Genomic DNA, 15,328 nt, shown 5'->3' with positions numbered 1-15,328 from the left:
TATGTACTGTGGCTGTCTTAGGTCATATCACTACTCTATGTACTGTGGCCGTCTTCGTTTGCATCTCTACTCTATGTACTATGGCTGTCTTAGGTCACATCTCTACTCTATGTACTGTGGCTGTCTTAGGTCACATCTCTACTCTATGTTATGTGGCTGTCTTATGTCACATCACTACTCTATGTACTGTGGCTGTGTTAGGTCTTATTTCTACTCTATATACTGTGGCTGTCTTAGGTCTTATTTCTACTCTATGTACTGTGGCTGTCTTCGGTCACATCACTACTGTACTGTGGCTGTCTTAGGTCACATCACAACTCTATGTACTGTGGCTGCTTAGCTCACATCACTACTCTTTGTACTGTGGCTGTATTAGGTCACATCACTACTCTATGGTCACATCATTACTCTATGTACTGTGGCTGTCTTAGGTCATATCTCTACTCTATGTACTGTAGCTGTCTTAGGTCACATCACTACTCTTTGTACTGTGGCTGTCCTCGGTCACATCACTTATCTATGTACTGTGGCCGTCTTCGGTCACATCACTACTCTTTGTACTGTGGCCGTCTTAGGTCACATCATTACTCTATGTACTGTGGCCGTTTTAGGTCACATCTCTTCTCTATGTACTGTGGCTGTCTTCGGTCACCTCACTTGTCTATGTACTGTGGCTGTCTTCGATCACACCACTACTCTATGTACTGTGGCTGTATTCTGTCACATCACTGCTCTATGTACGTTAGCTGTCTTCGGTCACATCACTTGTCTATGTACTGTGGTTAGGTCACATCACTACTCTTTGTACTGTGGCCGTCTTAGGTCACATCATTACTCTATGTACCGTGGCTGTCTTCGGTCACATCACTTGTCTATGTACTGTGGCTGTCTTACATTGAAGGTCATATCACTACTCTATATACTGTTGCTGTCTTAGGTTACATATCTACTCTTATGTACTGTGGCTGTCTTAGGGCACATCACTACTCTATGAACTGTGGTTTTCGTCGTTCACATCACTACTCTATGTACTGTGGCTGTCTTCGGTCACATCACTTGTCTATGTACTGTGGCTGTCTTCGGTCACACCACTACTCTATGTACTGTGGCTGTATTCTGTCACATCACTGCTCTATGTACTGTGGCCGTTTTAGGTCACATCTCTTCTCTATGTACTGTGGCTGTTTAAGGTCACATCTCTACTCTATGTACTGTGGCTGTCTTAGGTCACATCACTACTCTATGTACTGTGGTTGTCTTACTTTGTAGGTCATATCTCTACTCTATATACTGTGACTGTCTTAGGTCACATCTCTACTCCATGTAATTTGTCTGTCTTAGGTCACATCACTACTCTATGTAATGTGGCTGTCTTAGATCATATCACTACTCTATGTACTGTGGCAGTCTTAGGTCACATCACTACTCTATGTAATGTGGCTGTCTTAGATCATATCACTACTCTATGTACTGTGGCTGTTTTCGGTCACATCACTACTCTTTTTACTGTGGCCGTCTTAGGTCACATCATTACTCTTTGTTCTGTGGCTGTCTTCGGTCACATCTCTACTCCATGTAATGTGTCTGTCTTAGGTCACATTACTACTCTATGTAATGTGGCTGTCTTAGGTCACATCACTACTCTGTGTACTGTGGCTGTCTTCGGTCATATCACTACTCTATGTAATGTGGCTGTCTTCGTTTACATCTCTACTCTATGTACTATGGCTGTCTTAGGTCACATCTTTACTCTATGTACTGTGGCTGTCTTAGGTCACAACTCTACTCTATGTAATGTGGCTGTCTAAGGTCACATCACTACTCTTTGTACTGTGACTGTCTTCGGTCACATCACTTATCTATGTACTGTGGCCGTCTTCGGTCACATCTCTACTCTATGTACTGTGGCTGTCTTAGGTCACATCACTACTCTATGTACTGTGGCTGTCTTCGTTCACATCACTACTCTTTGTACTGCGGCTGTCTATGGTCACATCGCTACTCTATGTACTGTGGCTGTCTTCGGTCACATCACTACTCTTTGTACTGCGGCTGTCTATGGTCACATCACTACTCTATGTACTGTGGCTGTCTTCGGTCACATCACTACTCTATGTACTGTGGCTGTTTAAGGTCCCATCACTCCTCTTTGTACTGTGGCCGTTTTCGGTCACATCACTACTCTATGTACTGTGGCTGTTTATGGTCTCATCACTACTCTTTGTACTGTGGCCGTTTTCGGTCACATCACTACTCTATGTACTGTGGCTGTCTTAGGTCAACTCACTTCTCTATGTACTGTGGCTGTCCTCGGTCACATCTCTAGTCTATGTTCTGTGGCTGTCTTAGGTCACATCTGTACTCTATGTACTGTGGCCGTTTTAGGTCACATCTCTTCTTTATGTACTGTGGCTGTTTAAGGTCACATCTCTACTCTATGTACTGTGGCTGTCTAAGGTCACATCACTACTCTATATACTGTGGCTGTCTTAGGTCACATCACAACTCTATGTACTGTGGCTGTCTTACATTGAAGGTCATATCACTACTCTATATACTGTTGCTGTCTTAGGTTACATATCTACTCTATGTACTGTGGCCGTTTTCGGTCACTTCACTACTCTTTGTATTGTGGCTGTCTTAGGTCACATCATTACTCTATGTACTGTGGCTGTCTTACATTGAAGGTCACATCACTACTCTATATACTGTGGCTGTCTTAGGTCACATCACAACTCTATGTACTGTGGCTGTCTTACATTGAAGGTCATATCACTACACTATATACTGTTGCTGTCTTAGGTTACGTATCTACTCTATGTACTGTGGCCGTTTTCGGTCACTTCACTACTCTACTGTGGCCGTTTTCGGTCACATCACTACTCTTTGTACTTCACTACTCTATGTACTGTGGCTGTCTTAGGGCACATCACTACTCTATGAACTGTGGTTGTCGTCGGTCACATCACTACTCTATGTACTGTGGCAGTCTTAGGTCACATCACTACTTTTTGTACTGTGGCCGTCTTAGGTCACATCATTACTCTATGTACCGTGGCTGTCTTCGGTCACATCTCTACTCTATGTACTGTGGCAGTCTTAGGTCACATCACTACTTTTTGTACTGTGGCCGTCTTAGGTCACATCATTACTCTATGTACGGTGGCCGTTTTAGGTCACATCTCTTCTCTATGTTCTGTGGCTGTTTAAGGTCACATCTCTACTCTATGTACTGTGGCTGTCTTCGGTCACATCACTACTCTATGTACTGGGGCTGTCTTAGGTCACATCACTACTCTATGTACTGTGGCTGTCTTACATTGTAGGTCTCTATATACTGTGGCTGTCTTAGGTCACATATCTACTCTATGTACTGTGGCTGTTGTCGGTCACATCACTACTCTATGTACTGTGGCTGTCGTCGGTCACATCACTACTCTATGTACTGTGGCTGTATTAGGTCACATCACTACTCTTTGTACTGTGGCTGTCTTAGGTCACATCACTAGTCTATGTTCTGTGGCTGTCTTAGGTCACATCACTACTCTATGTAATGTGGCTGTCTTAGGTCGCATCTCTACTTTATGTACTGTGGCTGTCTTAGGTCATATCTCTACTCTATGTACTGTGGCTGTCTTAGGTCATATATCTACTCTATGTACTGTGGCTGTCTTAGGTCATATCTCTACTCTATGTACTGTGGCTGTCGTCGGTCATATCTCTAGTCTATGTGCTGTGGCTGTCGTCGGTCAAATCACTAATCTATGTACCGTGGCTGTCTTAGGTCACATCTCTACTCTATGTACTGTGGCTGTCGTCGGTCATATCTCTAGTCTATGTACTGTGGCTGTCGTCGGTCAAATCACTAATCTATGTACTGTGGCTGTCTTAGGTCACACAACTACTCATGTAATGTGGCCGTCTTAGGTCACATCACTACTTTATGTACTGTGGCTGTCTTAGGTCATATCTCTACTCTATGTACTTTGGCTATCGTCGGTCACACCACTACTCTATGTACTGTGGCTGTCTTATTTCACATCACTTCGCTATGTACTGTGGCTGTCTTATGTCACATCACTACTCTGTGTACTGTGGCTGTCTTATGTCACATCACTACTCTATGTACTGTGGCTGTCTTAGGTCACATCATTACTCTATGGACTGTGGCCGTTTTCGGTCACATCACTACTCTTTGTACTGTGGCTGTCTTCGGTCACATCACTACTCTATGTACTGTGTCTGTCTTAGGTCACATCACTACTCTACGTACTGTGGCTGTCTTAGGTCACATCACTACTCAATGTACTGTGGCTGTCTTAGGTCTTATCTCTACTCTATGTACTGTGGCTGTCTTAGGTCATATCTCTACTCTATGTACTGTGGCTGTCTTAGGTCACATCTCTTCTCTATGTACTGTGGCTGTCTTACGTCACATCACTACTCTATGTACTGTGGCTGTCTTAGGTCACATCTCTACTCTGTGTACTGTGGCTGTCTTAGGTCACATCTCTACTCTATGTACTGTGGCTGTCTTAGGTCACATCACTACTCTATGTACTGTGGCTGTCTTAGGTCACATCTCTACTCTATGTAATGTGGCTGTCTTAGGTTACATCACTACTCTTTGTACTGTGGCTGTCCTCGGTCACATCACTTATCCATGTAATGTGGCCGTCTTTGGTCACATCACTACTCTTTGTACTGTGGCTGTATTAGGTCACATCACTACTCTATGTACTGTGGCTGTCTTAGGTCACATCTCTACTCTATGTAATGTGGCTGTCTTAGGTTACATCACTACTCTTTGTACTGTGGCTGTCCTCGGTCACATCATGTACTGTGGCTGTCTTCGGTCACATCACTACTCTATGTACTGTGGCTGTCTTCGGTCACATCTGTACTCCATGTAATGTGGCTGTTTTCGGTCACATCACTACTCTATGTACTGTGGCTGTATTCTGTCACATTACTGCTCTATGTACTATGGCTGTCTTCGGTCACACCACTACTCTATGAACTGTGGCTGTCTTAGGTCACATCACTACTCTATGTACTGTGAATGTCTTAGGTCACCTCACTACTCTATGTACTGTGGCTGTATTAGGTCACATCACTACTCTATGTACTGTGGCTGTCTTCGGTCACACCACTACTCTATGTACTGTGGCTGTATTCTGTCACATCACTGCTCTATGTACTGTGGCCGTTTTAGGTCACATCTCTACTCTATGTACTGTGGCTGTCTTAGGTCACATCACTACTCTATGTACTGTGGCTGTCTTACTTTGTAGGTCATATCTCTACTCTATATACTGTGGCTGTCTTAGGTCACATCTCTACTCCATGTAATGTGTCTGTCTTAGGTCACATCACTACTCTATGTACTGTGGCTGTCTTAGGTCACATCATTACTCTATGTACTGTGGCCGTTTTCGGTCACATCACTACTCTTTGTACTGTAGCCGTCTTAGGTCACATCATTACTCTATGTTCTGTGGCCGTTTTCGGTTACATCACTACTCTATGTACTGTGGCCGTCTTAGGTCACATCATTACTCTATGTACTGTGGCTGTCTTCGGTCACATCTCTACTCCCTGTACTGTGGCTGTCTTCGGTCACATCACTACTCTATATACTTTGGCTGTCTAGGTCACATCTCTACTCTTTGTACTGTGGCTGGCTTAGGTCACATCACTTCTCTTTGTACTGTGGCTGTCTTCAGTCACATCTCTACTCCATGTAATGTGGCTTTCTTAGGTCACATCATTACTCTATGTACTGTGGCTGTCTTAGGTCTTATTTCTACTCTATGTACTGTGGCTGTCTTCAGTCACATCACTACTCTATGTACTGTGGCTGTCTTAGGGCACATCACTACTCTATGAACTGTGGTTGTCGTCGGTCACATCACTACTCTATGTACTGTGGCCGTTTTCGGTCACATCACTACTCTTTGTACTGTAGCCGTCTTAGGTCACATCATTACGCTATGTACTGTGGCCGTTTTCGGTCACATCACTACTCTTTGTACTGTGGCCGTCTTAGGTCATATCACTGCTCCATGTACCGTGGCTGTCTTCGGTCACATCACTACTCTATATACTTTGGCTGTCTTAGGTCACATCTCTACTCTTTGTACTGTGGCTGTCTTAGGTCACATCACTTCTCTTTGTACTGTGGCTGTCTTCGGTCACATCTCTACTCCATGTAATGTGGCTTTCTTAGGTCACATCATTACTCTATGTACTGTGGCTGTCTTCGGTCACATCTCTACTCAATGTAATGTGTCTGTCTTATGTCATATCACTACTCTATGTACTGTGGCTGTCTTAGGTCACATCACTACTCAATGTACTGTGGCTGTCTTCGGTCACATCTCTACTCAATGTAATGTGTCTGTCTTATGTCATATCACTACTCTATGTACTGTGGCTGTCTTCGGTCCCATCACTGCTCTATGTACTGTGGCTGTCTTCGGTCACACCACTACTCTATGTACTGTGGCTGTATTCTGTCACATCACTGCTCTATGTACTGTGGCCGTTTTCGGTCACATCACTACTCTTTGTACTGTGGCCGTCTTAGGTCACATCATTACTCTTTGTACTGTGGCAGTCTTAGGTCACATCACTACTCAATGTACTGTGGCTGTCTTCGGTCACATCTCTACACTAGGTACTGTGGCTGTCTTAGGTCACATCACTACTCTATGTACTGTGGCTGTCTTAGGTCACATCACTACTCTTTGTACTGTGGCCGTCTTAGGTCACATCATTTCTCTTTGTACTGTGGCTGTCTTAGGTCACATCTCTACTCTATGTAATGTGGCTGTCTTAAGTCACATCACTCCTGTTTGTACTGTGGCTGTCTTCGGTCACATCTCTACACTAGGTACTGTGGCTGTCTTAGATCACATCACTACTCCATGTACTGTGGCTGTCTTCGGTCCCATCTCTACACTAGGTACTGTGGCTGTCTTAGGTCACATCACTCCTCTATTTACTGTGGCAGTCTTAGGTCACATCACTACTCTATGTAATGTGGCTGTCTTAGATCACATCACTACTCCATGTACTGTGGCTGTCTTCGGTCCCATCTCTACACTAGGTACTGTGGCTGTCTTCGGTCACATCACTGCTCTATGTACTGTGGCCGTTTTCGGTCACATCACTACTCTTTGTATTGTGGCTGTCTTAGGTCACATCATTACTCTTTGTACTGTGGCAGGCTTAGGTCACATCACTACTCAATGTACTTTGGCTGTCTTAGGTCACATCACTACTCTATGAACTGTGGCTGTCTTAGGTCACATCTCTACTCTTTGTACTGTGGCCGTCTTAGGTCATATCACTGCTCCATGGACCGTGGCTGTCTTCGGTCACATCACTACTCTATATACTTTGGCTGTCTTAGGTCACATCTCTACTCTATGTAATGTGGCTGTCTTAGGTCACATCACTACTCTTTGTACTGTGGCTGTCTTAGGTCACGTCACTACTCTATGAACTGTGGCTGTCTTCGGTCACATCACTACTCTATATACTTTGGCTGTCTTAGGTCACATCTCTACTCTATGTAATGTGGCTGTCTTAAGTCACATCACTCCTGTTTGTACTGTGGCTGTCTTCGGTCACATCACTACTCTATATACTTTGGCTGTCTTAGGTCACATCTCTACTCTTTGTACTTTGGCTGTCTTAGGTCACATCACTTCTCTTTGTACTGTGGCCGTCTTAGGTCACATCATTTCTCTTTGTACTGTGGCTGTCTTAGGTCACGTCACTACTCTATGAACTGTGGCTGTCTTCGGTCACATCACTGCTCTATGTACTGTGGCTGTCTTCGGTCGCATCACTACTCTATGTACTGTGGCTGTCTTGGGTCATATCTCTACTCTATGTACTGTGGCTGTCGTCGATCAAATCACTACTCTATGTACTGTGGCTGTCTTACATTGAAGGTCACCTCACTACTCTATATACTGTTGCTGTCTTACATTGAAGGTCACATCACTACTCTATATACTGTGGCTGTCTTAGGTCACATCACTCCTCTATGTACTGTGGCCGTTTTCGGTCACATCACTACTAATGTGGCTGTCTTAGGTTACATCACTACTCTTTGTACTGTGGCTGTCTTAGGTCACGTCACTACTCTATGAACTGTGGCTGTCTTAGGTCACATCACTCCTCTATGTACTGTGGCCGTTTTCGGTCACATCACTACTCTTTGTATTGTGGCTGTCTTAGGTCACATCACTACTCTTTGTACTGTGGCTGTCTTAGGTCACATCACTACTCTATGAACTGTGGCTGTCTTAGGTCACATCACTACCCTATGTACTGTGGCTGTCTTAGGTCACATCACTACTCTATGTACTGTGGCTGTCTTCGGTCACATCACTACTCTATGTACTGTGGCTGTCTTAGGTCACACAACTACTCATGTAATGTGGCTGTCTAAGGTCACATAACTACTCTATGTAATGTGGCTGTCTAAGGTCACATCTCTACTCTATGTAATATGGCTATCTTCGGTCATATCACTGATCTATGTACTGTGGCTGTCTTAGGTCACATCACTACTCTATGTACTGTGGCTGTCTTCGGTCACATCACTACTCTCTGTACTGTGGCTGTCTTAGGTCATATCTCTACTCTATGTACTGTGGCTGTCTTCGGTCACATCACTACTCTATGTACTGTGGCTGTCTTCGGTCACATCACTACTCTCTGTACTGTGGCTGTCTTAGGTCACATCACTACTCTATGTAATGTGACTGTCTTCGGTCATATCACTACTCTATGTACTGTGGCTGTCTTCGGTCACATCACTACTCTATGTACTGTGGCTGTCTTAGATCACATCAGTACTCTATGTATAAGTACTGTGTCTATATGCTAAAGACTTTTTAGCTCCATCATTTTTACGTCTCGGTAGCTTTCCGGTTTTACTTTCCCTCATTTCTACTGCAGCTAAGCGATTGATGTCGTCTCTAAGGTTGTGGATTCGAACCAAATCCCCCGAAAGTAGCACTTGTCCTATCAAGAATTCCCTTAAAAAATGGAAACTGTTTGACAGGACCGCCACCATTATTGTCTACTTCTTCGGATGCCCAGGAAGATGCCGCATTCCGGTGGTTATTAAAATTAGAGTAAGTGATAAACCACTGCGATTTCCAAACTATTGAATCCCTAACCAATGACCAAATTATATCGAAATCTGGAAATTTCGCACCTCTTTCTATGTTAAGCGGATGTGCCAAGTGCTAGATTTTGTATTGACATCAATAAAATCAATATTTTCAAGGAAACTTGCTATCCGAGGAAACCTGCTGCATGCCTTTGTATTTTTGCTTTGACAGTTTGTTTATGCGTCCGTGCGAACGTCCTGTTTTTAATACTAGATAGCTCATGAATGGGGAAAGACTTGGCCTGCTGTTTCCCACTGCATGTGTTCGTAAGATATGACTAATGTAGAACCCCCTGAGGAATCGTGGGGTTTTCTGCCATGTTTTCTACTTCTGAAAACCCCTTCATTAATCTGCTGCACCCATTGTAACTCTTTGAATATCTTTAACGGTGTGTTCATAGGCATCCATCTTCATGTGTCGCGCGGTGTGTTCATAGGCATCCATCTTCATATGTCGCGAGATGTGTTCATTGGTATTCATCTACATATGTCGCGCGGTGTGTTGATTGATATTCCTCTTCATATGTCGCGCGATGTGTTCATTGGTATTCATCTACATATGTCGCGCGGTGTGTTCATTGGTATTCCTCTTCATATGTCGCGCGGTGTGTTGATGAATATTCATCTTCATATGTCGCGCGATGTGTTCATAGGCATCCATCTTCATATGTCGCGCGGTGTGTTCATTGGTATTCCTCTTCATATGTCGCACGGTGTGTTGATGAATATTCATCTTCATATGTCGCGCGATGTGTTCATTGGTATTCATCTTTATTTGTCGCGCGGTGTGTTCATTGGCATCCATCTTCACATGTCGCACGGTGTGTTGATTAATATTCATCTACATATGTCGCCCGGTGTGTTCATTGGTATTCCTCTTCATATGTCTCGCGGTGTGTTCATTGTTATTCAACTTCATATGTCGCGCGGTGTTCATTGGCTTCCAACTACATATGTCGCGCGATGTGTTCATTGGCTTCCAACTACATATGCCGCGCGGTGTGTTCATTGGCATTCATCTTCATATGACCGTAGCTGTTGCGAGGACGTTCAACCCCAAACAAACGAACAAATTTTAACATGATTATCGGTCTAGGTCGTCAAAGGTCAGATTCATCACTTTTCGTGGAAAGGGGGATATCTAAGTGAGCCCCCATTTACTTTGTGTTTGCTGATGTGATATCCGATATAAGTTGACTCGGCCAATTCTTTGATGTTTTATTATTTGATAAAAATCGTTCGGTGAACGTTTTGATATACAGAAATCATACTAGTACTTCCAGGAGTCGTATAAAATATAAATATCTAAACTTTTATTTATTTTACAATAGTTATGAAACAAGTTATTACTGAATCACTTGTCCCGGGTGTTAGCGCGCTGAGGGTCTTAATGTGGGAGGAAACCGGAGTACCCGGAGAAAACCCACGTTATCGGGCAGGTGAACCCATACCTTTTCACGTCCGATCGGGGAATCGAACCCCGGCAGACTTGGTGAAAGTCGAGTCCGATATCGATTTGCCAACCGACCACCCAGGGGTCATATAGCAGGGTAAAGTATTATGTTTGCAAAAGGATTCAGATGTCGCTACATTGGTTGGTTGAATCTGACTTTGTGTCGTTGTAGCATTATGTTCCTGTCATCAGCCTTTGCTTGATAAAGTTTCAGGTATTATACTATATTCTCATTTTCTGCTCAGGAAGATGGTGTCTATCAACAATGCCATGTCAGTCTAGTATGAAATGATGACATTGTGTATCTTGTTAAGTTCACAACGAAAGCAAAGGTGTGTAGCCGTCTGGGTTTACTTAATGTGGATCGAAACTCTGTTATCTCAAATCGATAACGGAGAGGTATTCGTTTTGTCGTTACGTGTCGACAATGTGATTTATTTGCCCCTCTATACTGCCCGAGGTATATAATCCAAAGACAAAACCTATTAGATTCTCTGTCTCATTTGCTGCTTAACATTCAACTAAACCTACATTTAAATCTTGACTTAAACCTGATTGAACATTTAGTAAATAATATCAATATACTAACTAGGGGAGGTAACCACCTTAGTCATGATCCTAATTCTGCTATTTGTGTATGTGTTCAGAAATATATTGAGTCTACTAACAGATTTTGAAATAACTGTTAAGTATAGTCCCAATGCGTATGTATACATGTCTACATGAATACTCCTTCAACACGGCTCCTGCTCTGGGTTGTCAATGACTGGGTAAGCACACAGTGGTGGTGTGCATGGACATTTTAGTGCTGCCCAGTTATAATTGTTATCTGGAGTAGGAGTGGTGATAGAGGACTTGTTGGTGTTCCAAATTATTCAACTAATAATATTTAATATCTACTGTATTGAATGAAGGTTCCAGTCTTTGATATTAATATATGTTGTAAAATTTATGAAATTTGATTATTTACAAATGAGTATACAAACATGGCTTTCCATTTTGAAATATATTTTATATATACTGGTTACTATGCGAAGAAAAAATAACAAAAAAACAACAAATATATTTGTTTTATCTTAGTAATTCAATTTTTTATTTTTTTTTATTTTGCTTAGTTCAGAGATAGACAGAGACTATTAAGTATTAAGTACTATTTAATGTTCCAAGCCAGTGCTAATATGTTAATGTCTAAATTATAATTATGTTATTGTTTGAAATGTATGTTACCCAAGGGAGAGGGCTTCTATAGGCATAGCCTGTTTCCCAATTCCCATTGAATCGATTGATTTAATAAAATATTTTGAAATGAAAATTTATTTGCCCCAAAACAAGGAAGCAGGGTATTTTAAATGCGAGGCTGGGGTATAAATGCAGTCCTCTAAATTATGACGTCATGTCGAAAATTCTGAACTTAGTTGTGGAAGGAAATTACTCACGAGAATGCTTTTTTTCTTACGACTTGTTATAAGATTCAAAGACGTTATTTGTCGATGCCATAAGTGACACAAATCTGTTTCTCTTCGCAGACATGTCGTTGTTGATTTTGGGACTTCCGTGAAAAAATAACATCTGCTGACGAACAAACATAAAATGCAGGTTTATGAAGACTGTGTGGAAGTTTCATGATCGCCAACACATCTTTGTTAGTGTGATAACGAGGGTAAATGTTTTCCATAGTGCTCATTGGTGTGCCATTTTTCTTCAAGGGTCACCGTGTAAATATTTTCTTTGATCATATTTTGTCCTAATTTTGTCGGCTTTGACTTTGGATAACGGTTTTTAGGTCACTTCGGTATTAATATATTTGATATCCTGTCATCTTAAGTGACCTATTTGTCGTAAACAGCAGCATTCCTATCGCTATGCGCTTGTTCATATGGTTTTTATCACACACAAAAAGTATCAGTAGAGTGGAGCAGAAATCGTTGGACAAGTTGCAGTCACCAGGTTCAAATGTGTAGGTGAATATAAGCTGTCGTAAAACCTTCGCGCAAGCACCCTTTTATAACAGCATCTTCGTGTGATTCTCATCACACATCACCCCTGCAGGTTGGGGATCGGGAAAAGTGTATCGTAGGAGGGCGACTTATGTGGGAACCCCTTGCAGAGTTGGGGATTTAATTTGGTGTCCTCTATTTGGGGACACAAAAGCGAGCAAAATAAATCTGCTGCGCCCATTGCAATATTTGGTATCTTTATCTTTCTTTCTACTTCTAACTACCTCTTATATCCTAGGGTCTTGCTTGGCAACAACTCACTTTAGGCTTTAATGTTGAGCGTTCCCCCAGGTGAAGAAGGCAATGGGTTTTGTCCCCAGGCCGGGACATACCAAAGTCTTTAAAAATGATAGTTGTTATTTCCTGCTTAACGTTCAGCATTTAGGGGAATGGCAACAAATGGGCCAACCGTTGCATAATGTGACTGGGCGGAATGTTGTGATTGGTGCCTTCGGCATGGCATTTCAGTAAGAAAGAACTATAAAGTCGGCATCAGATCCGCACAGCACTATAAAGTCGGCATCAGATCCGCGCTATCACAAAGAGGCAAGCACACAGTATACCCTGTCTCCTGCATACACACACGCAAGCACTCATACACTACACACATGGAGACACGTCCTTAAATGACATTAGCTGTTAATAGGACGTTGAGCACAATTAAACCAAACCAAACCTCATCACACATACGGAATTTCAGAAAAAAATGAACTAATTGCGAGAACAAGCAAGATAAACTGACGGACAGTACCAGACAGTGTGATTACAAATTAAAAAGGACAACAACATTTACATCTACAAAAAGGGATATTCCTTTCCTTTCTACATTCTATTTCTTGCGATCGGTCCTATCTAATTCACCGTGAACAGATTACTTCTGCACTACATTGATTTTGTGATCATAACGGATATTAGTCAAAAATGCTTGTGTCAAATTGGCGATCGAAGTGCCCGTAATTTTCAACCTCGCATGCTTCCATTAGGTAAACCGTGCTGAATGCCTGTTGTTGAACACCAATGATGTACCACCTCCCATGTTAACAACATGGAAGATCAAACCAACGATTTAATGATCAAATAAAACTCTGCGCTCGTTTGGTCAGGATTCTGACAACGATGGCGGTCCTGGCCTGTATCATTAACAAAAAGCGCAGCCTAGTTGAGAGAAAGGGTACCAAGGCAAATAAACTGGTCCAGACTGCGCCATTTTGAATTGGCTACTCAATGTACTTCTATAGTTTTTCTGCTATTATAGGGTGCGTTTTGCCTACAAAAATGATACCAAAGAGATGTATGAAAACAACCACTTACAATGTATCTATGGAATTGAATGCAGTTTATCGAATATTCCGTTAGACAGTATAAAATCGACGAAGAACCTTGTATCATCCTATGTGAAGATAGAACATTTAGTATATCCTAACAGCAGTGCAGAAATAATTTCCCATCGAATTGATAATTCCAAATATTTTACCGGTTAAAATGCAACAAATATATCTATCACACTATTTGAAGCAGATGACAAATACACCATCTAGAAGTTTATCATCAGTGTTAAAACAGCAGTATATCACATGTGTCATTAGCATCGGAATTTTAATATGGGTTATGTTTATTTTATTATAGCCAAAATATATTTTCAAGTACATCTTAAACAATCTGAAGTATATTTCACCTAAAACAAACAATAGAAATTGATATGAAATTCACCTGTAATATATTAATATCTAAATAGAGATAGGCAAGATATCGATTACAAAATATACTTGATTTCTGTTCACATACATAAGAACGATTTCTGTTCACATACATAAGAACGATTTCGACTTTTTACAACGCTTCCAAAGTGGAACAACAAGGTAAACACAACCAGCGACGATGATGCAGCTGCCGGCCGACCAGAACGTCTCGTTATAGGTCCCGTGGATATCATACAGCCAACCTGTAGACATACAGAAGCAACGAACGTTAGATCTTAATTTATAATCCTGATGAACGTCGCTTTAAAGGTAAAGGTACAATTAATTCATTTATTGCAAAATCATTACAGTAATTTCCGCGGCTATAAAGAATAACAAACGCGTTCACTGAAGCAATACTACCGACTAAAGTAAATCACGCTAACAGGGAGTGTAAAAAATGAAGGCTACACTACTTATAATGAATTACGACTGGACTAGGCGGCCTATAGTAGTTAATAGCGATTACAATACAAAAATGGTTATAGTCATCATTAGTCACTAACAGAAGAATGACGACTGCACTCATAATATATACATCACTCACAGGGACTTGACATGTTCCAATGACCCAGAATGAAAAAATAAATCCCATGGTCCGACCCCCAGATCACTTATTATTGACAATGATCTTGGGGTCGAACCATGGTGTATTATTTTTCATTCTAGGTCATAGGAACGTGTCAAGTCCCTGTGATTTCACTTAAAGCAGTGAATGACGACTGCATTAATAGGAATCATAATGAACATAACGACTTCACTGACTGTTGTATTAATACTAAACTATAACAACCTCACTATTAGTTATAGTAATACTAAACTATAACAACCTCACTATTAGTTATAGTAATACTAAACTATAACAACCTTACTATTAGTTATAGTAATACTAAACTATAACAACCTAACTATTAGTTATAGTAATACTAAACTATAACAACCT

At 41.6% G+C, this 15,328-nt stretch overlaps 1 protein-coding gene across 4 annotated transcripts in view; it reads right to left on the bottom strand.

Annotated features, from left to right (window-relative positions):
• Window positions 1–13,298: 13,298 nt before the first annotated feature.
• LOC110466947 (monocarboxylate transporter 5-like) overlaps window positions 13,299–15,328 on the bottom strand; it is a 25,270-nt gene continuing 23,240 nt past the window's right edge. For all 4 annotated transcript variants that reach the window (XM_021523767.1, XM_021523769.1, XM_021523766.1 and 1 more), the window contains exon 5: window positions 13,299–14,588. In XM_021523767.1, the coding sequence (XP_021379442.1) occupies window positions 14,449–14,588 (140 nt within the window). In that variant the 3' untranslated portion in view covers window positions 13,299–14,448. The remainder of the gene's footprint in view (window positions 14,589–15,328) is intronic.

Source organism: Mizuhopecten yessoensis, unplaced genomic scaffold (assembly GCF_002113885.1).
Source record: "Mizuhopecten yessoensis strain PY_sf001 unplaced genomic scaffold, ASM211388v2 scaffold11149, whole genome shotgun sequence".
Classification (NCBI taxonomy): Eukaryota; Metazoa; Mollusca; class Bivalvia; order Pectinida; family Pectinidae; genus Mizuhopecten; species Mizuhopecten yessoensis.
The sequence above is the reverse complement of the archived record's forward strand: the minus strand, read 5'-3'. Positions and strand labels throughout refer to the sequence as shown.